Source organism: Lepidochelys kempii, chromosome 22, assembly GCF_965140285.1.
Source record: "Lepidochelys kempii isolate rLepKem1 chromosome 22, rLepKem1.hap1, whole genome shotgun sequence".
Lineage (NCBI taxonomy): Eukaryota > Metazoa > Chordata > Testudines > Cheloniidae > Lepidochelys > Lepidochelys kempii.
The window spans coordinates 22,517,020-22,539,371 of NC_136401.1; the positions used below are offsets into that span (position 1 = coordinate 22,517,020).

General features: G+C 45.8%; 2 protein-coding genes across 10 annotated transcripts in view; both read left to right on the forward strand.

Moving 5' to 3' along the window:
* The window catches only part of KMT2A (lysine methyltransferase 2A), an 83,684-nt gene extending 72,776 nt beyond the window's left edge, over nt 1-10,908 (forward strand). For 5 of the 6 annotated variants that reach the window (XM_073320939.2, XM_073320940.2, XM_073320943.2 and 2 more), the window contains 8 exons: nt 3,586-3,650; nt 4,872-5,042; nt 5,663-5,737; nt 7,152-7,326; nt 7,977-8,084; nt 8,607-8,690; nt 9,107-9,233; nt 10,441-10,908. In XM_073320939.2, coding sequence (XP_073177040.2) covers nt 3,586-3,650; nt 4,872-5,042; nt 5,663-5,737; nt 7,152-7,326; nt 7,977-8,084; nt 8,607-8,690; nt 9,107-9,233; nt 10,441-10,716 — 1,081 coding nt within the window. In that variant the 3' untranslated portion in view covers nt 10,717-10,908. The remainder of the gene's footprint in view (nt 1-3,585; nt 3,651-4,871; nt 5,043-5,662; nt 5,738-7,151; nt 7,327-7,976; nt 8,085-8,606; nt 8,691-9,106; nt 9,234-10,440) is intronic. The other variant, XM_073320942.2, reaches the window with a different exon arrangement.
* TTC36 (tetratricopeptide repeat domain 36) lies at nt 10,852-21,626 on the forward strand. Of its 4 annotated transcripts, XM_073320959.1 has the most exons (5): nt 10,852-10,949; nt 15,763-15,945; nt 19,343-19,531; nt 20,429-20,712; nt 21,334-21,626. In XM_073320959.1, the coding sequence occupies exons 1-4, from the start codon at nt 10,856-10,858 to the stop codon at nt 20,695-20,697; spliced, it is 735 nt and encodes a 244-aa protein (XP_073177060.1). In that variant the 5' UTR covers nt 10,852-10,855; the 3' UTR covers nt 20,698-20,712; nt 21,334-21,626. The 4 variants fall into 4 exon arrangements, with proteins under 4 accessions (XP_073177060.1, XP_073177059.1, XP_073177062.1 ...); XM_073320958.1 differs by having other exon boundaries at nt 20,429-21,626; XM_073320961.1 differs by lacking the exons at nt 10,852-10,949; nt 15,763-15,945 and adding an exon at nt 16,931-17,033 and having other exon boundaries at nt 20,429-21,626.
* Nucleotides 21,627-22,352: the final 726 nt, after the last annotated feature.

Sequence of the window (22,352 nt, forward strand, 5' to 3'; positions counted from 1 at the left end):
TGACTACCTCTTTTTAAAAATCTACTCTCAGTTCTTTAGTGGAAACGTTTGATAGTTGTCAGTGTCCTGGTTGTGATTGAGTCTTAAAGGAAGACACTTAAACTGCAATATTAAAGAACAATACTAATCTTCAAAAATAGATCTACTTAACTGGACACTGTCAAGTTGAAAACCACATTTCTGTCTGAAAACTTTGGGGCCTGATTAATTGTTGCTGTTATTCCAGATTTAAATCAGCATAAGGGGTTGTCTTCACTAGCAAGTTAACATGAGGTGGTCGTAATAACTCAAACCACTTATGCACACCCACCTACCCACAGAAACAGCCCCACCCACCTGTCACTCATGTGATGACCTGTGTGTGGTGTAGGCAGTAAAACAAGTTAGCTGTCATGACTTGAGGTAATGGGACAGATCTTGAGCTTCCCTCAAGAGCCACTAACTCCACCTGTCTATAACGTGGCCACAGGCCAGTGTCATAACACAACAGTTGAGGGCCTAGGGTTGCCAGGTGTCTGGTTTTCAACTGGAACGCCTGGTCGAAAAGGGACCCTGGTGGCTCAGGTCAGCAGTGCTGACCAGGCCATTAAAAGTCTGGTTGTCGGCGCAGGCAGGCTTCCTACCTGGCTCCGCATGACTCCTGGGAAGCTGCTGGCATCTCCTTCTGGGTCCTCGGTGGAGGGATGACCACAGGGGTTCTGAGCGCTGCTCCCCGCTCCAGTGCCAGCTCAGCAGCTCCCACGTGGCCAGTGGGAGCTGAGGGGGCAGCGCATGCGGGCAGTGCCCAGATCCACGTGGTCGCGCTTCCACCTAGGAGCCAGAGGGAGATGTCGCTGCTTCTCGGGAGCTGCCTGAGGTAAGCGCCGCCCGGAGCCCACACGCCCGCCTGCGCCCCAACCCCCTGCCCTGAGACCCCTCCTGCACCCCAAACCCCAGCTCCACTCCAGAGTCTGCACCCCCAGCCAGAGCCCTAACCCCCTCTCGTACCCCCAGCCCAGAGTCCCCTCCTGCACCCAAATCACTCACTCCTGGCTCCACCCCAGAGCTGCACCCTCAGGCGGAACTCTCACCCCGTCCCACATCCCAACCCTCTGCCCCAGCCCGGAGCCCTCTCCAGCACCCCAAACCCTTCATCTCCATCCCTACCCCAGAACCCGCAGCCAGAACCCTCACCCACCTCTCGCACCCCAGCCTGGTGAAAATGAGTGAGTGAGTGAGGGTGGAGGGAGAGCAAATGACAGAGGGAGGAGGATGGAGTGAGCAGGGGGCGTGGCCTCAGAGAAGGGGTGAGGCGGCGGGGAGCAAGGGTGTTCGGTTTTCTGCAAATAGAAAGTTGGCAACCCTCTGAGGGTTATTAGTCCTCCAGTACCTGCCCACAATCCTTTGGGGCTACTACCCTATGGCCTTTTCTTGCTGTCTATTTCCTGACCAGGAGTCCCATGCCACGACATCTAGGCCTGCTGAGCCTTTGTTCTTCACAGTCACACTCAGCTGCCAGTACCAGCAACTGCACTGATCTATCTTTGGCATAAAGCTCAAGTTTTTTTTAGAATGGCCTCGAAGAAGAGGCCTCTCAGTGTTCTGCCAGTTGCTTGGAAGGAGCTTCTCACACAACTCCGGGAGTGTGGCCCACTCTTAGTTGTCTCATGGCTGCTTGGTGATGTAGTCTCATCACTCAGTGCTTGAGGGCCTGATCCGGAACTGCCAATCAGTTGCTCTGCATGAAGCTTTTTGCTCTCCTTGAGAAAGCATACCATCACTTCTGCATGGTGACAGGCTGCTGCCCACCATGCCATATGCCCTGCTTCTTCCTATTTTTGCCAAAATGAGAGTTGCACTAGTGCCAACACCTGCTATAGATTGTTTTTCTGAGTTAGATCCAGGCCTTGCCTCCAAGTTGGAATGAAGGAAATGGACAGAAATTTTGAGTGCACCAAGCCAGAACTGATTTACTTTAATCAACTGAATCAATCAATGAATGTCAGGTTCATACCACTTCTGCCCAGGATCCCCAAAAGGCACGGATAGGTTCTCTCTCAGTACACCGAAAACATTCATAGAATTGCACGGTGGTGCTATGAACCATGAGATGTGTCCCAGGTCCCAGGAAGTCTTAGTGCTACACACAAGTGAATAGAGTGCCGGTGTGGATAAAGGCCACTACAGCCCCTCTGCTCCCCCAAGCTTGGTGGCTGTTCTGTAGCGAGGCCGCTCACCGTTGTGAAATGCGTACACGGTGGAAATAACGAGGGTGAATCAAGTTAATTCTGTAGTGTGAATGCATGCTAAGTGTTATAACAGCATAAAGCTGAAATTATGCAACGGTGAATCAGGCCCCTTGTACCTACTGTAGTCACAGGTAACACGAAAATTTCTGTACTGAAATCTAAAAACTAGTTTTTTTCCTTTTCCAGCTTGTATCCTTTGTGCATGGATTCATAGGCTATGTCTACACTGTCAATAGAATGACAAAACTTTTGTCTTTCAGAGGTGTTAACATTCACCCCCTCGCCCCCTGAAAGACACACGTTTTGCCACGACAAGTGCCTGTGTGAAGGAGAGCGCTTCTGCCGACAAAGCTAACGCCGCTCGTTGGCAGTGGAAGATTTTGTCGGCAGGAGAGCCGACAAACAGTGGCTACACTGTGCGATTTTTAACAGCTAAAAGCTATGTAGTGTAGACAAGCCTATAGATTTCAAGGCCAGAAGAGACTACTGTGTGACTTCCTATATAATACAGGCCATAGAACGCCCCCAAAATAAGTCCTAGAGCAGATCTTTTTAAAAAAAAATCCAATCTTGATTTAAAAATTCTCAGTGATGGAGAATCCACCACGTCCGCTGCTAAATTGTTCCAGTTGTTAATTATTCTCACTGTTAAAAATGTACACCTTATTTCCAGTCTGAATTTGTCTACCTTCAGCTTCCAGCCATTGGCTCATGTTATACCTTTCTCTTTTAGATTGAAGATCCCATTATTAAGTATTTATTTCCCATGTGGTACTTATAGACTGTAATCAAGTCACTCCTTAAACTTGCCTTTGAGCTCCTTGAGTCTGTCAGTATAAGGCATTGTGAAGTTCTGGGGTGCAATCAACTTTTGTCTAGTTAGGGCAGTGTGGTTCGTGGTTTATGGATTACATACATTTCACCATGATATCATTGACCAGTGAGTTATTAGTTTTCCAATATAACTCTCAAGGCATATTTTGTACAAAGATTATTACGGAAATGTGTAGGGTGTGAATACAGAGGTACTTTCAGTCACAGGCATGCAGTTTGGTTCACTGTTCTCTTGCACAGTCAGTTTCTTCCTTTCTGAAAGGATCCTTATAAAAATCTACCAGAGAACTGAAAAACTCTTATAAACATATTTGGAATAAGAGTATTATTTAAACTGTGTTCTGTTAGAAACTGGAAATTTTTATATGTAATCAATTTAAAAATGTTCAAGTTGACATTGTCTCTGTGAAACACAAACCACCCCAACTGGTTAGATGGATCAGCCAAAGAAAAAAACAGGAGCTGCCTTCTGAGGGGGGGTTTATTGCCAAGCATTATATTTCATTTTCTCCCTTTCCCCAAGGCAAATGGCAATTCTTACAGAGCCACAGTCAGTGCAGAACACAGCAAATGAGCAAGAAAATACAGGTATGTCGCTTCTTCCAAAAATACAGTTTCTTGGCAGCCTTTGATGTTGAACTATATAGAGTCTTTTCATGTTTGACCACTTTAAAGAACTCTTAGTAGCCACTGTATGGTTTTCTGCTAGTTTTGGAGGCAGTTACGTTCCAGTCACAGAAATGTGAATTGCATGTGTGGTTGTAGTTGTAGAAATTTGCAACTTTGATTTTTATGTTTTCACGTTGTGGTGTAATCTGGATTTCACTTTCTAAATGGATGTAAATCCATGCTCAGGACCTCAGTTCTTGATCAGGAAATGAGAGCTCCAGAACAGTTCTAAACTTTAGAAAGTCCTATTCTAGACTTTGTTTGGGAGTTGAGTTTAAAGTCTGCTCATCACCCTCGTGCCCGTATACAGAGAACGGAATTAAAATTGTTGTGGTAAAGCTGTTGTCCCATTAACTGCAGTTTTCTTTCTGTTCATCATCACCAGAAATTGATATTCCTGTAGTAGCTCCCCTGGAGTATGATTCATGGAAAGACCTGTCTTTGTTTTCCCCTTTTATCATTCCCATTGCCACTGGTGATGGTTCAGTAGGTAATCCATTATTGTGGAACTTTAACAAGTCACTTAATACCATTAGCAGAATTGTTCTGGCTGAGTCCACATGCCTGCATGTGGACGTGGATTCTGCTGAAACTGTACAGCTGACTACTATAGTGTATGCTGTTCTCCATGCAGAGGTAGATGTTAAATTGCATTACAGATTCTACAGATTGTATTAACCTCTAAAGCAGTGGTCCCCAACCTTTCTCGTGGGACTAGAATATTGCTATTCCCAGAAGACTGTGGCGGGCGCCAAACACCCCGCCACTGAAATGCTGCCGAGAACGCAACGATTCTCGGCGGCATTTCAGCGTTGGGGTGTCCTGCGGGTGCACAAAAGTGCTCCAGTGGGCGCCATGGCACCCACAGGCACTGCGTTCGGGATCCCTGCTTTAAAGCAACCAGGAGTTGGTTTGCATGAAAAGGATCTCAAAGCTAGGGAGTAATCCAGGCACACTGATAAGGGAGGCAGCTCAAGAACGATACTTACGTTTTGGTGGCTTCTTAGAAATAATCATCCATTGTTCAAATCAGGGACAAATTCTTTTCACCATTAGGTATCTGTTTGTTTGGTGGTGGGAGGTACAATAAAACTTCATTCTGCCCAACTGTATCTTCATATCGGTCTGTCTGTCTTCCAGGATCCAAAGCTTCTGAAGAGGAGGAAGGCACTTTCAGCTCCCCACTTATGTTTTGGCTGCAGCAAGAACAAAAGAGGAAAGAAAGCCTTGGTGAGAAGAAGCCAAAGAAAGGACTAGTTTTCGAGATCTCAAGTGATGACGGTTTTCAGATCTGTGCAGAAAGTATTGAAGGTGAGGACAGTGATTTCTGGTTGCAACTTTCTCTAAGCTTTGTTCCCAGAGGTTAAAAACAAAAGATGCTTTTTGAGAAATTGTGATCTCTGTATCAAGCATCTCCAGAATAGACTTGTCTTCTCTTAGAGATAAAGCTTTGGAACAAAATCCTATGCCAGAGTGCCTGGTTTGTGTTAAATGTCTGCAGTGTTCCTCTTTGTCTTGAAATCATTGACCAATAGTGTTGTTGGTATATAAAGTAGTGGTGGGACAAAGCAAATAATGAACACAGACCAGGCATTAGGTCATCTAAATTTTGTTTCAAAAGTCATTGCTAAAGCAACTTATTTGCCTGTGCACCATTAAGTTTTTTTGAAGAGGGTGAAAACTGTATAACTACAGGAGAAATAATGAGTTTATGGCCACTGATTGCGCTTCTCTTTATATTTGCCACATGGCTGGTACTGTGTGCGTGTGCGTGCGTGCACTCACACCCGCTGGACTTGGCTGCATCACTGCAGACCTGACTGAATGAGAAGACAATCAAGAGACATGCCGAGCAGCTGTTCCGGTTACTCCTGATGTCTGATAGATGCAAAGCTTCTTTTATTGTTTTGTCTTCCATTTTCTAATCGCAGATGCCTGGAAATCACTGACTGATAAAGTTCAAGAAGCTCGTTCCAATGCCCGTCTGAAGCAGCTATCGTTTGCAGGTAATACCAAGCACTGAGGTTGTTTCCTCTTTGTCAGCAAGTGTATTTTAAAAGCAGATAAACCAATGTCATGAGGAAATTGTCAAACAAGAGTAGAGTCTTCAGAAGAAAAAGGTCAGTTGCTTATAGACAGCTCACTTCTTTGAAGGAGAAACATTTTTGGTCGTAAATATTTTGATTTAAGCCGGGCAAAGCTCCTCAAGGTTTGCATAAATAAAAAGCTCCAATGTTGCAGCAACAATAACGTTTATATGAGAATGATCGGGGCGGGGATTTTCTCTTATTACCTGATTCATTACTTTGTGTCAGGGTTTGTGTCTGATCCACTGAGCAAGCTACATTTGCTGTGAAATGTTGGACTTTTATTGAACAAAGCTTATGGCAATTTTGCTACTTTTTCAAATGAGAAAATTATGCTACTTCTCTTAATGTATGGTGGCTGGCCACCTGAGCCTATTTGACCTTTTTATTCTGTGTTTGAGCTGCACAGATAACACTAGTTTAGATGTGTCCTGGAGTTCTGCTGTGAAGTTGTTTAGCAGCATGGTATGATCAGAAATCTCCTCGCTTCAGGTCAGACGGCCTACAATGGCATGTAGCAGATCTGCGATGCTAGCAGCAAATACCTCTGATGGCCAGCGATGGGACACTAGATGGGGAGGGCTCTGAGTTACTTCAGAGAATTCTTTCCCAGGTGTCTGGCTGGTGGGTCTTGCCCACATGCTCAGGGTCTATATGATCCCCATATTTGGGGTCAGGAAGGAATTTTCCCCTGAGTCAGATTGGCGGAGATCCTGGGGGGGTTTCGCCTTCCTCTGCAGCATGGAGCACCGGTCACTTGCAGATTTAAACTAGTGTAAATGTTGGATTTTCTGTAACTTCAAGTCTTTAAGCCATGATTTGAGGGCTTCAGTAACTCAGCCAGAGGTTAGGGGGTCTATTATAGGAGTGGGTGAGTGAGGTTCTGTGGCTTGCAGTGTGCAGGAAGTCAGACTAGATCACGATAGTCCCATCAGACCTTAAAGTCTATGAAACACTAGTGTAACTACATAGTATACAAGTGGAATGTCCAGAGTTACCCTATAAGCTCCAGTGTGTGGTTTTTTATTAGTTAGGCATAGTTTATAAGCCTGCTATAGGAGTTAGCATTCTGACCAACTTAATCACTATCTAAAAGCCACTGTCCTAGATGGCTGTAGTTCATCTGCTAGTTGCTGAACTGGGGATATGTCTTGATGCAGAGACTGAAACAAAAGAATTTTTATTTTAAGTTCTCATTAGAAATCAAACAATGTAGCTAATGCAGGGCTCTGGCAGGAGCTTCCACTGGTTTCTAATGGGCTGGTTTATTTTCCAGACTGCCTGTTTTCACTGACGCCTGGTTTCTTACCCTTTCCTTTTGTCCTTGTTCTAGGTGTGAATGGTTTGAGGATGCTGGGGATTATCCATGATGCTGTTGTGTTCCTGATTGAGCAGCTTTATGGAGCAAAGCATTGCCACAATTACAAATTTAGATTCCACAAACCAGAGGAGACCAATGAACCCCCATTGAATCCACATGGCTCTGCTAGGGCTGAAGTCCACCTCAGGTAAGCGTGAGCTTTCTAATGGGTGGGACTTGACCAGTCTACTAGCCAGAGTAAGAGACTTTTCCCCTGGCAAGTGAGAGGCATAAACTGTAAACTTCTGCAGAATTTAATCTTTAAACTAAAAACTAAATTATAGGTTTAATGGTATCTTCCAAATGTAAACTGATGGTCTGTATATTCCTGAGTCTACATGCAGCTCTAGAACTTCTGTTGCTCTTAGCTTTTTGCCAAGCAGTAGGAAATTGAAATTAATAAGACTTCCCACTTTACCATTTCCATTCACAATCCTAAAGATTATGTTTATTTGGTGTTGCTGCCTTACAGAGCTTTGATCAGCACCTGAGGTGAGCATGAATCACTGAGAAGGAGATGTTTCAGAGTAGCAGCCGTATTAGTCTGTATTCGCAAAAAGAAAAGGAGTACCAGTGAAGTAAGCTGTACTTCTGAAGTGAGCTGTAGCTCACGAAAGCTTATGCTCAAATAAATTGGTTAGTCTCTAAGGTGCCACTGGTACTCCTTTCCTTTTTGAGAAGGAAATGAAAGTTAGGCCAGAGAAGTGATAGAGTACCAGACACACATAGCCCTTGCAGCAGCCAAGATATTGTTGAAAACTAACTTTGCCAGTAATACACATGTTCTTTGCCCTCCAGGAAGTCAGCATTTGATATGTTCAATTTCCTGGCTTCTAAACACCGCCAGCCACCAGAATACAACCCCAATGATGAGGAAGAGGAGGAAGTGCAGCTGAAGTCTGCTCGGTATGCAACTGGATTTATGTCCCCAAAAGGGAAAAGGGGAGGGTACTAAGAAGAAAAGCCAAATATTTTGGTCTTGTCTATTGCACCTGGAGGTGTGGTGTTACAACTTTAAATGTACAAAACACTAGAAAATAGCTTGTAGAGGACAATCCTGCATTAGCAGGGGAGCTGGCTACTGAACATGGCCAACCTCTCTCAGATCTGTTTTCATGCTACTGCAGGATGTTCCGATCAGAATTCTGGGAGAATAAGGCAAAAAAGATTACTTATATTAAATTTGCAGAAGAGGAGAGCTGGTTAGCAGTAAGGAGTTTGTCTGAGATCAGATGTTGAATTAAGAACAGCTTTATAATATAATATTTATAGAAAAATACATTGTAGTAATTTTGGTTGCTTTCTGAGTGGGCATTGGGCTGCAGTCTCACAGTGACTAAATGTTAATATTTTTGAAACTATACCGACTAATGCTTGGCATGGGCTCTCGAATAAAGGTGATCACTTAGCAGTGTCTCTTTGTTCTAGGAGGGCAACTAGTATGGATCTGCCAATGCCTATGCGATTCCGACACTTGAAGAAGACCTCCAAGGAGGCAGTTGGTGTCTACAGGTATGGTTTTACTCTGGTGCTTTAACTCTGTCTAGGGCAGAAGGAGATTAAAAATTGAAAACCCTTTCTAAAGTCCAACAGGAATGTTGAAGGGAAAGAGTTCTCTCTCTCTCCCTTCGTCTCTTCCCTTTCTTTGTTTTCAGGTCAAATCTTTAAAAAGCTGATCCTCAGTACAAACCACTTATTCCTGCCAGCTCACCTTGGTGATAGCTCAGGCATTTATTTTTGGGGTGGGAAGGGAAGCTAAAAATGTTTTGATTACTTGCATATGGTAAAAACACAGTGAGGAGAGTCAAACCCTTCATCCCTTTGATGAAGAGTTAGCCTGTGTGCTAAGGTTTTCTGATCTTCAGTTGAAACAGCATGGTCCAGTTGCATTGGTTGATATATTCTCTTACCTTGTTTCTTTTCACTAGGTCTCCCATCCATGGCCGGGGCCTATTCTGCAGGAACATTGATGCAGGTGAGATGGTGATTGAATATTCAGGCAATGTCATTCGCTCCATCCTCACTGACAAACGAGAGAAGTACTATGACAGCAAGGTGAGTTCTGTGGCTTTCATCAACATTTGTAAAAGGCACAATTAAACTCATTCACAGCACTTTTCTCCGGTTGGCGAGCTGAAGAGAGCATTCCCAAGAGGAAACTGATAATTGTCTTTCGCAGGGGTTATGGAACTGAAACCCTGTGTAACTATGGAAAAATATATGCCCTAATGTGTGGGAATCCTATAAAATATTAGCACTTACATAGTACTCCTAATCTTCAGTGTACTGTACAAACAGCTGATCCTCACAACCCTCTGTGGGGTAAGGAGTATAGATGGGGAAACAAAGGCAGAGGAGCTAAGCTCTTAGCCCCAGTTCAGAGAGGGGATTGGTGTCATAGCGAACGTTAGTACAGAAGAGTTTCTGGGTGCCATTCCTGTGCTCAGACCACTAGATAATGCATCTGACCACATAAATTGTAAAGGCCAAGCAAATTTTACATTCTGATGTGTTTGCTTTGGACAAGGCCCGAATAAAATGCCCATTGTTGGCAATTTCTCCTATACATATCAGCAATTTCTTCTTGGAGACTCTCTTTTCTGTTTGTGTTGACGTAGACATTTGCAGAAAAATGTTGAACTGAAAATAATTATGAAAAAGAAGGAAGTTTCACATTTGTGACCTTCCAAGTGCTTTCTGACAGAGCCAAGATGTGTTTGTGGTGACTTTAAAACTAGTGACTTCCAGTTGCAATTCAGTGTTATGACCTCCAGCAGCAGTTTGTAGAGAATGGGCCCAGATCCTGGCCAGACTTGGTCTGTGAGGATTGCATGGGGCTTAAATATGTCTGTCTGGGTTCAAGGGTGGGTTAAAGGGAGTCAAGTATATGTACAGTGCAAACTTTAATAGGCGGGCAAACTGCACTTGAACTCTGTGGTCTGGGGTTCTAGACTTCCCAGTTTTTCCAGCACTGACTGGAGCTCTAGGAGCACTTCCTTTGCTTCCTCCAAGTGCTTAGGAAATATTTGAGCCCTGCATCAACACTGCGGATTCAAAGGGTATGAGGATAAAATGGCTCAAGCAAGTACCTTATAACTGAAGAGTGGCTACAGGATTCTAAGGAGATCATGGTTCCACACCGACTACATGTTGATTTCTCTTGTTTAGTTATGGTAATAAACAATCTCCTGAAACTCCAGGCAGGGGAGAGGGACTCTTGGCTTCCCTGAACTCTAAATGCCTTTCTTTCCTCCATGCCCAGGGGATTGGCTGCTACATGTTCCGCATTGATGACTCCGAAGTGGTAGATGCCACTATGCACGGGAATGCAGCCCGCTTCATCAACCACTCATGTGAGCCCAACTGTTACTCCCGCGTAATCAACATTGATGGCCAGAAACACATCGTCATCTTCGCCATGCGCAAAATCTACCGTGGGGAGGAACTCACTTATGACTACAAATTCCCCATTGAAGACGCCAGCAACAAACTGCCTTGTAACTGCGGCGCCAAGAAGTGCAGGAAATTCTTAAACTAAAACTTTCATGAGCTGTGAGTGAGCCCTGAAGGGCCTGGGGCGAACCAAAGTTACAGTGCATTTCTTTCCTGCCATTTGGGAGGGAGAGGGGAAGACAGAGACAGAAATGAAGATTGACTGGGGCTCGGGGACGTAAGTGATGGCTGCGCTTCTCCGTCAGAGTCCACATCTTCATGTCTCACGTGCGCACAGTTATCCTTGTGAAAGACACAGACGATCAGAGAAGATCCTCAGTATGATTGTTATGCTTTTTCCACTGCCCTTTTTTCCCCCCCTCCAGTATTTGTCCGTCATTGTGGGATAGTGAGTGGGAGAGGGGGAGGGTGGATGGATGAGGCAGAACAGACCAAAACTCATATATGGGTAGAGGCCTCAGATTTTTGTCCTCCTTTGTTGTTTCTGGTTTGTCGGGACTCCATGACCAGCTTTGCCAGGAATGGCAATGTGGGGTTTTCAGTTTCCTTCGCTTGCTGTGTCATAATTAAAAGAAGCACAGTATGTGACTGAGCTTTTCCACTGGAGAGAGATTGTATCCCATCAGCCAGCTCCATGAAGGACATTGAGTGTCTGTGGTTCCTTCCACCATGCATTTCCAAAACACTATTTGTGAGCAGGCTGGGTTTTATCAGACTTCTTAGAGCAGCCATAGGTGACCCAGTGCATTTCTCTTGGTTGGTCTGTCTTTTATTGGGGCCTGGAAAGAGTAAATAAGGCTAGGGTAACCTACAGCAGCCTGTAAGTGAACTGAAAAGGGTTTCAGTAGGATTTTCCTCTGAAATTTCTGTTTTTGTATAAGAGAATTTCTAGCTGTCTCTAGTAAAGGAAGGGGCTGTATTGGGTTTGCCAACTGATTAAAGTGATTCACTCTTCAGGATTTACAGCCCAAAGTGGAAATCCTTGTCAGCAAAGGCCTTGTTTCAGTAATGAAGTCCTCTGTAGAGTAGGAACAACTCTTCTCCTATGTTTCTGCCATCAGAAATGGGCACTCTTCTTTGGTCTAGGGAGCTGAAGGGTTTTCCAGCCACACAGAGATCTGCCTCCCTGCCTCTGAGCCTGTCCAAGCAATGGAAATCCATGAGCAGAGTAGGAGGACCCGCAACTGTCAGAAATGGAGACCAGTTCTATTAGCTAGCCAGTACTCCCAAACAGAAACTAGCAAGGGTGATTTGCAGAGGTTTCAGCAGGAGAGGCTCTGCTCAGATGGTTTAAATAATGTAGTAGGATAAACGAATCAAGCAAATGAGTGATTTCTCTAAGCACATCCCTCTCTCTAGATCCATTTCTAGGTTATGGTTACTTCAATCTTCCTTGTAAGACATAGGAATAGGCACCAAAAGGGGATATAAAAGCTCAGTAGAAATGCAAAGCCAAACACTAACAGTCTGAGCATACTCCTTGTAGCATTTAAAAATGTGTTTAGGAAACCAGTTTGCAACTGCCACAATTAAACCCACCTGAGTGAAAGAGTAAATTCATTTAAAAAGCAAAACAGAATGACACTAGTCCTGGTTCATATGGGATAACTCTTCCCCCCCCCCCACCTTTGGATCCAAAAGAAAAGAAAGCCCCAAGCCTGTTAAATTAAGTGATTGGATTTTACTCTGTTCTGTTTACAGTGTAGTATTTAAGGTTTTATAAATGTAAATATATTTTGTATATTTTTCTATGAGAAGCACTTCATAGGGAAAAGCACTTATGACAAGGCTATTTTTAAACAGTGGTATTATCCTAATTTAAGATAATCTGTTTTTAATAATTTTTTATTTTCATAGGATGGTTATTGGAAATATCTGGCTGGACATAGTCTGATCCTTCCTCCAGAGAGAGGGATACTTTTATTTTTATTTTACTTTTAATCTTGTTCTGCCTTGTTGACTTAAGTAGCTGTTTCCTGGAAGCTTTGGCTGGACCTTAATTATATTAATTTGTGAAGGGGGAGGGCATGGGGAACAATCACCCAACTCAGGAGGAGTTTGACTCAGTGGAACTTTATTTGAACGTCTGTGTTAACATTTTTGGTACAGTTTTCCTACTGCTGGGCAGAAAGAGGCATGATTCTGCCTTGACACGTGCCACTGTTCTATTTATAGAAAGGTAAAGGAGAGGGGGTAAGAATTGCTATCTTCACTTTTCCATTAGTTTGTTCAGAGCTCAGAATTAGGAATATGGCAGGAAATATGAATTTTTCCACCCTGCTCTTTCCACTTCAATCCTGCAGAGCAGACGTGTCCTCCTCAGTAACTCACTGATTCTGCCAGGATACTTACTGAGAGTGAGTGGTCCCTACATCTCTGGAGAGATCACTTAAACTTAAGCCCAGGACTGTGATTGGTAGCAGGGAAAGCCAACTTCCCATCACTCAACTGTTGTGTTTCTAAAGCAGCTTCACTGGATAAAGAGCCAGAGTGGGTTTTCATTCTTGGAAAATTCTCAACTCTTCAACCAGAGAAACTTGGTCCTGTGGAAATTGAGCAAAGCAATAGAACCCCAGCCCTGCCTTTGTTCACCATCATTGTTAGGAACAGGTGTGGGATTTGTACCCACAAATGCACTTCACAGCCCCGAGTGCCTCTCACTTGGAAACATGAATTTTTCCTTTGAACAGTAAAATTATAATGCACACCCACTCCTCTCCTCTGTCCCTGTGGACAGGCCATCTACAATTTGCTGAATTAGCAAATTGAAAGGCTGCTATGAAACAGCATCAGCAGCTGCCTATGGAAATTGGACAGCATTGACTAATAACTCCTTAGCGCTCACAGCTTAGCACTATGTATCTGTGTCATTCAACCCCCAAGACCTCTTCCTCTGACCTGAGAATGAAATGCAGCACGCAGAAGGGTCAGGAATTGCTGTTTCCTTTTTTATTGCACTGTGTGATTATTATTTTGTAAAACTTTTTTTTAAAGGAAAAATCAAAGTCAAAGCTGCCTGTGTTACTGAAATGATTTGATGCACTGACAGTTTGGGAATGCACACACACTGAGAGGCCAGAAACCATGTCTGGGGAAATCTCAGCTCAGCATCCCTAGACACAGCTCTTCGCAGCAGTGCTGGGGAACAGTTCCAGTGCTGGACACACCAGTGAATTTTACCTTCAGAATGGTCTAGTTCAATCATTTACCCCCCCCTTCTCCCTCCTGCTGATATCCCTTTATCTGGCAGAGAATCAGCCTCTGCAGCTGACAACAATCCCATTCTTTTCTCTTGCCAAAAATCTGTGTAGCTATCAGCTATTTGATCAGCAAAATTGAGTCCTCACCAGAAATCCACACTAAGAGCAAGTTCTGATCAGGACACACTGCTCCCACAAAACCCCTTAGTTAGGGGAAAAAACACAAGAAGAGGGGGAAAAAATAAGTGAAGGAGAAAACAGACGAGAGATATCACCTGAGTCTCTCTGAGAACCAGGCACTAGAAATTTCCTCTACCGTGAGGACTGAGAGCGCAAATGGATCAGGCTAGAATTTGGTGGAAGATCCAGCTCACTGAATGCTTTGCTGCTATACCTGTCGTGGCTGCCTTAACGAGCAGCCACTGTGGCCAGTGAAACTGTCTGTAAACCAGAGAAGCTGAATTGTGCTGACCTACAGGCTGGGCCAGGGGTCCCCTTGGCTCCCCACTTCCATTGTTCTCACCAGTCTGTCTCCAGCACAGAGGTTTTCAGTCACTTACAGTTTTAAATAAATAAAAGGAAGGTGGGGAGAAGCCTTGGCAGCTAGTATTTAAGTTTTCAATGATTCATGTGTAAGACACAGGCCTATATGCCCTTTAACCCTGTTCTGCCCAGGCTAACAGTGAGCACAATGCAGCTTCCTCATATATGAATGTATATTTTATAAGGACTGACATAGATCATGATATCTGAAAATACTAAAAGTCAAACCTTAAGGCATTTATTTTTATTTGTACAAACCAATTTTTTTAAAGGAAAAGCGGGTCATTGCAAAGGGCTGGGTATAATCTTTTTATTTCATTTTCTTTCATTTCCAAGCAATACCAGGTTCTTCAGCAAGATGGTCTTTGTGCAGAATCATGCCATTCAAACCCATACTACTGGTCCATACTCAACACACTTGCGAGTTTTTTTTATAACTATAAATATGATATATATATAGGAACTAATATAGTGATGCACCATGTAATGAAGCCTAGTTCAGTATCGGTCCATGGCTTTTAATTCTCTTAACACTATAGATAAGGATTGTGTTACAGTTGCTAACAAAGGCAGGAAAAATAATCAAGCTGTGTACTTCTGGGTTAACAAATGTAAACTGAAGGGGGCTTGCTTGGCTCTAGAACACCTCAGCCTGAAGAGTGTAGCTTCCTGCAGAAATGAAATACTTAGCCCGTCGTTTCCCTGCTTGAGGATTTTTCTGACCTTCAATGTTACCAGTCAGTACTTGTACAACTTGTTTCTTTGTTTTGTTTTTGGATTTTTTTTTTTTTTTGGTTATGAATGTTGGGGTACCACCTGCATATAGGGAAAAATGTGTTCTGTGCTTTCCTGGTATCTTTTTAACAAGGTACTGTAGCTTTGTCTATCAACCAAGAACTATACTTGTGGTGTTTCTTTTATTAAACTTAACAGTCTCTTTAGTAAATACAGGTAGGTGAATAATTGTTCAAAAAAAAAAAAAGCTCTACAATGGCAAGGTCATGTTCTAGAAATAATACATTTCTCGACAACTTATCATGTGTAACGGATCTTTTTATTTCTTTTTTTCTTGTGTTCTTCCAAGCTTCTGGTTTAAAAAAAAAAAAAGAAAAAAAAAAAGAAAAAAGGAAATGTCTAAAGTACATCAGTGTTAACTCCCTGTCACAGGGATGAAGGAAATACTTTAATAGTTAAAAACAATGCTGAAAGCTCTGCGAAAGACTGAATGTAAAAATAAAAGTGTATATAGTTGTAAAAAACAAAAAGGAGTTTTTAAACATGTTTATTTTCTATGCACTTTTTTTTATTTAAGTGATAGTTTAATTAATAAACATGTCAAGTTTATTGCTGCAGAGGGTGACTCTTGATTTACTTTATTTTTTAAAAAGCTGGAGAGGAGGTGTTCCAGTGCCACGGTCGCTCAGCCTCATCATGCGAGTCCCCTGTCTTCAGAAAAGGCACATCGCTATCACGTGGCTCCGTTATTACTATTGTGTTGTTGTGCCAGAGATGGGACTGGTGCGCTGCAAAAGAGACGAGTCCCTGTCTCAAACGGGGATGGTTCTTGACAGGTAACCTTGAAACATAAGGGCATTCAGTGATGTCATGAAAGAAAAGTGACCTATGGAAGGGTAAGGAAGAAGGCCTCGTCCCTCCCAAGTCCTTGATCCCGCATCGTCACAGAACAAGTGAAACACCATTTGTAAAAGTCACCCAGGTGTTAAGCAGACCCTGTGTGTGTGTGTACCTTGTGACTTGTGTGTGGGATTTTCTGTGGCATTGGGCATCCATGTTCTAAGCTCTTAGGGAAACAAACATTCACATATATTCAGCATCTCCCTAGCATCTTGGCCTGTGATACAGAATTCGTTCAAAGCGTTATGAAACTCAACCCACTGGAAGAAGAGTTTGCTATCCAAGTGGTCTATATGCTGGTAGAGCCCTTAGGCCTCAGTTGGGGCCGCATTGCAGGGCACTGTACAAACAGCCAGCCAGCCAACAGCCACAGATACACTGGGGGAATATGGATACAACAAACAATCCAACGACTCTGGGGAGGAATTGGCCCTCCTGGGTTAGTTTCATGGATGGTGGATGGCTGGTTTCAGTTGAGGGCAAAGGAAAGAAGGGGAAGAACAACAGGCCCCACTTGTCACCTGCCCAGCAATGACCTCTGCTGTGGTGCCTGGAGAACCATCCAGAGGGGGCATCCTGAGACGGACAAGGCAATGGCAGTGGGGATTTTATCAGGGGTTTTCCTCAGGCATGAAGGCAGCACAGAGGTGTCAGAGAGAAACTGCCTTGTGGGCAGTGAAGACTGGGAACACTGGCAGAGCGAACACAGGTTGACATCACCATAGGTAAGTAGGTCACCAAGTGGAGTGGGGCAACATTATGAACTGCCTTGAAGGTAAAGACAAGTAGCTTTTATTTGATACACAGGTGAAGGAGAAGCTGGCAGAGGGACTCAGGGCCTGACGTCAGAACTCCGAGAATAAGATCTTGGCAGAAGCATGGTGAAGACACAAGGGGAGAAAGGGTGCAGGAGTCCAGGCCAGACAAGGAGAGGATTCTGTAGCCAAGACATTCAGGGATCCGGGCTTGGACAACAATTCTGGCTGGGTATACAGGGGGGAAAGGCTGATGCCAGAGGAGACGTGTAAGAAAAATGTCAAGATTTAGCAATGGCCTGATGTGCATCCAGTTTATTTCCATGTCTGTGCAATAGAAACTGGTAGTGCTTTGGGTGGGGCTAGAATCCCTTTCCCTACCCTCTCCCACACACATCCTGTTACTTACCTCAACACCCGCAATGGTTTTAGTGAGTTCCGCTCACATTTGACATTTTGAATGTCTGGACCCTGCAATTCTACTGCTGTCCTTGCCTGCAATTAACAGCCAGCAGGCCCTCTGGAGGCTTTATCTGCCTCTGGCCAGGGACAGAATGCTAAAAGGCCATGTGAACATTAACCTCCCCTGCTGCTCTGCAGTTCGGTGCCCCCATCTCCTCCCCCACTCCTATTGGCTGCTTTTAGGCCAGCCCCCCACTTGTGTCTCCAGACACCATTCCTGGCTTGCTAGAGGTGCCTTTTCCTGCCTCTCTCTGTGTGCTGTCAAACATGGCTACAGCCCAGGACAGGGCGGTTCTTCAAACCATCTTTAACCCCAGTGCTCCTTTTGGGGACATCCCCGCCTCAGATGCGGGAGAGGAGGCAGAGGCAATCCAAGGGGAAGGTGAGGTTTGATTCAGCAGCAGTTGTACCTCTGGGGGCTTAGATTCTTGCTGGTAACTAAATGTCTGTGCAGCGGCTGTGATTTCCCCTTCCCGGTGGTGGACTTTGCCACTGAGGAGGTGTGTGCTGGCACTGGCTGATGATGGGAAGAACTGTCTTCATTGTGAACAATGGCACTGCTGTAATCCGAGAGAAGTCAGTGGAGTTACACCAGGGAAGAACTAGTCGCATGGATGTTGTGGAATGATCCAGTGTTCCCCTGGCAGTGACTGATGGGGGCTTGGAAGCTAGGGCAGAGCTCACTAAGAGCTGGAAGGAAAGCATGCTGATCTCTAGAAAGATATGCCAGTTGGACTAACTGGACCCTGATGGGACTGGGGCCCTCACTAGTTAGCACCTGAAAGCTCTTCTCAGCCCTGGAGGGGAAAATCTCTACAATGCAGAGAAAGTGATGCAAGAGAGCTGCCTGCTTGCTGTCTGTCACTTAGCTGAGCGGGCTCCATGCTTGCCGTGGTATGGCGTCTGCATGGGTAACTCAAGAAAAAAGGCGCAAAATGATTGTCTGCCCTTGCTTTCACGGAGGGAGGGAGGGAGGGAACGGGGGCCTGATGATATGTACCCAGAAGCACCCACGACAATGTTTTAGCCCCATCAGGCACTAGGATTTCTACCCAGAAATCAAATGGGCGGTGGAGACTGCGGGACCTGTGGGATAGCCACCCACAGTGCAACGCTCCGGAAGGCAACTCTAGCCTCGGTAGACACTCCGCCGACTACATGCACTTAGAGCATTTGTGTGGGGACACACACAATCAACTGTATAAAAACGCTTTCTCCAAAACCGACGTATATAAATTTGACCTAATTTCGTAGTGTAGACAAGGCCTTAGATGAGAAGAGAACGGCAGGTCCCTGCATCTGTTACTCCTTACCAGATAGTGGTGCCGCTGGGAATTGGGGGAGGGCCCACAGAGCAGGGCCATAATTACAGAAGGTGGAAGTGTGGTAGCAAATACCTGCCTGATCAGCTCAGCCTGCCTTCTACATTCGGCCAGCTACTGAAGCATCTTTTGGCCTGTCAGACTGTCCTGCCATGAGCACCAATGCAGTCGGTTTGAGAGGCATCTCAGGGCAACGTCGCTTTCCCCCAAACTCACAAAATTGTTACAAATAACCAAGGAGTCTGGCCTGGATCAGGGTGCTGACTGCATCCCACTGGACCCACCCCTGGGCCAGGCAGCCCTTTGGAAAGGAATCACACAGGAGACTGGAGAGTTCCTCTTCTAATTCACTGGGGAGCAGCTTGGACACTATGGCACTGGGGCCAGGACCCAGGCACTTTGCAGTGAGGTTCCTGGTCTCTCTTTGGGGCAGCAGGTTTATGTGAATCTGAATGTGTGGGAATTAAACTGCAAGTTGGATTTAAATGCAGCCTGCTGCCCAGTCTGCATACCTGCCTGAGTAAAGGTGACCAATAGGGATCTGCTGTCACAGCAACCCATGACACGCCTGGGCACTGCTCTCAACCCTTGGTGGATCAGGAAAGCAGAGCCCAAGACTAGTTCCGAGCCCCCATATTAACCCTTGGTCCGGTGGGCTCCTGTCCCATGCCTGGTGGTTTTGAGACTCTCCCCTCACTGTGCACTGGTCTGGCACAGGGGATCACACCCCCCCCAAGCTGGGTGTCTGCCCAGAGCGCTGCATAAATTAAGTTTTTCTTTTATGCATGTCACAGATGGAGCTTTCACCTCAGAGCTGCTGGAGCAAGTCAAAGAGCTGGAGCTACAGGGAGTTTTGGCAGCTGAATCGGGAAATGTGAACATGGCCCTTGAGAGATTCAGCCAGGCCATTTGGCTCCTTCCGGAGCGAGCCTCGTGCTACAACAACCGTGCCCAGGCCCTTCGTCTCAAAGGGGATGTGGCAGGTAAATGAGGAGGGGGGTCATGCCCATCACCCCTGGGTTAGCAGTTGCCATTGGGGAAGGCTGCAAACAGGTGGTCTGGTTCTAGGAGTGACGGGGCCAGGCGTGGGGTCTGATGGGCAGCAGTGCAGTCACAGCACAAGGTACGTGAATTGCACACAATAGAGAAGCAGGTTCTAAGCTCAGCACTGGGAGCCAGGAACTCCTAGGTTCAATCCTGACTTGTGACCCAATTTTCCATGTGATGTCCCTGTGACCCAGGACTTTCTTTTGTGGGTCCTGAAATGTCCCTGTTTTTTCAGTCCTATTGTTTGTTCCAATGTGTAGCAACACTGTGTAGAATTTGCTCTGTATTTACCAGGAACACGCTTTCAGGGTGATAAACGGGGTTTGGGGTGGAATAGGAGGAGTGGAGACACTACTGGAGAGGTGCTGGGGCTCACAGTCGACGTTCATGATTCTTGGTCCGTGTTCCGCAATAGATAAATTCAGAACAAGTTACTATGGAAAAACTCTCCCCTCTGAGAACCTGCCCATGTTGTGGATGGGTCAGAAGCTGGTGCACAGCATAGAAAATAGGCACTTTTGTCTATTGAATGAACATTTAATAACCCTAAAACAAGTCCTCACAAAAGGACCCTATTTTTTTATTTTGAAAATGTTGTTACAGCATCTCAGCTGTGAGACACACTCAGAGGATGGCTTTGGTCACTGCCATGTGCCCCGTCTGTACAAGAGGGATAATACTTAGCTCTTCCAACAGAAGGCAATAGAAAGTACCCAGTGCTGTGCATGCTAATCATGGATCTGAACCCCTAGGAGCCTACAGCTGAGTCCCAGCACATTATACTGACCAAGGCCAGGCAGAGTTCACCCTTCTTCCTTTCTGTCTCCAAACAGGTGCGCTGCAGGACCTGGACACAGCCCTGCGCCTCAGCAGGGGCACAGGCCGTGTGGCATGCCAGTGCTTCGTGCAGCGAGGTCTCATCAATGTGCTGCAGGGCCATGAGGATAATGCCAGGCAGGATTTTGAGCAGGGAGCCAGACTGGGTAGCGCCTTCGCTCAGCACCAGCTGGTCCTGATGAACCCCTATTCAGCGCTCTGCAACCAGATGCTGTTGGAGATGATGAGGAAGCTGCAGAACCCAGACATCCAGGGAAGCAACTAGAGCCCATCTGTCCAGGCAAGGGGTCAGCTGAGATTGTTCCAGGGGAGAGGGTTGCCGCTGAATCATTCTGCTGGGCCCGGCAGACAGGATGCCTTCCACGTGCCCCACATAGAATCCTGAACTCTCCACTGAGGCAAGGGCAGCTGAGATCAGGGGTCTCAACCATTTTCTTTCTGAGCCTCCCCCCCGGCCCCCAACATGCTATAAAAACTCCACGGTCCAGCTATGCCTCAACAACTTTTTCTGCATATAAAAGCCAGGGCCGGTGTTCGTAGGTAGCAAACAGGGCAATTGCCTGGGGCCCTGTACCACAGGGGGCCCTGCAAAGCTAAGTTGCTCAGGCTTCGGCTTCAGCCCCAGGTGGTGGGGCTCGGGACCCTGGGCTGCAGTCCTGTGTGGCAGGGCTTTGTTTTTTTGCCCTGGGCCCTAGAAATTCTAATGCCAGCCATGCTTGGTCGACCCCCTAAAGCCTGCTTGCAGCCCCCTGGTTAAGAACCACTGGTTTAGATTGGTGCATCCTGAGCAACGGCCGGATGTTTGTGGGGAAGTTTGTCTTTTGCAGAGCCTGAGGCATCTCAATCCTGGCCACCTCCCCTGGCCTGGCACAAGGCATGATCTGCAGTGTCTTTGTCACAGGCAGGTTCCCAGATGAGGCCCCCAGGCAGGTGAGCCACTTGGCAGGAACTTGCCAGGAGTGGGCTACTTTGTACAAACCAGCACAAGCCACTTCCTCCCCAGAAGCATTTGTCGTTTCTCGTAAAGCTTTCGAACCTCATGAGTGGATCGGCTGAATTGGAATCGCGCCATGTTCTGGACAAGCCTCCCCTGCGGCTGTTTCTCACACTTGCCTGCTCCAGAGAAGAGCTGACCCTGCTTCAGCTTGGGCATTGGTCTTCCCTATCACAAATAAACTCTCTAGTTTGACTGGTGCTGGGTTCCAGTTGTCTGGGTGTAATTAATGTTCTTTTCACTTTTAGATGTAAGTAGTAATAAAAGAGTGCTCTGAAAAAACCCAGCCCCTTCCTATGTCCCTAGCAAATGTAGCCATTGGGTCCTTGTTCACATGTCACTCAGCTGGGGGCTGGAACTAGACTTGCCTGTGCTCAGTAATGGTAGCCTACTCGACAGCACACTGCACTGGGTCTTTGGAAACAGGATTCAATTTCCTGCTCTGCCCCGGTCTCACTGTGGGATCACGGGCAAGTCACTTAGTCTTTCTGCCTCGGTTCCTTTGTTGGTGGGGCTTGTCTTTTTTAACTGTTGGCGTTTTGAGGCAGGGACGCTCTCAATGTGCATGTTCAATACTTAACACAATGGGCCCTTGATCTTGACTGGAGCCTCTCTATGCTCCTGTGGTTTGTGTTTTGATTGCTTTCCTAGTGCCAGAAGTGGCTTAGGCACACTCTGTACCTTCATTTGCACTCCCTCTTGGTGCTCAGCATGGTGCTGTTGTGTTTAGTTCTCCAGTACTGACACTATGGGCCTGTCTAACCTCCAACATTTCTCATCTGAAATCATTGCAAACATCCCTCTTGGCAGTGGGGTTTTTAACCCTCTTTTCATTTTGTTTCCAGAATGTAACTTCTAGGTCTAAGCTGGGGCAGCATCAGCTCCAGCTGTGTGGGCTGGGCCTGCCTCTGCTGCTCCAGCTGGCT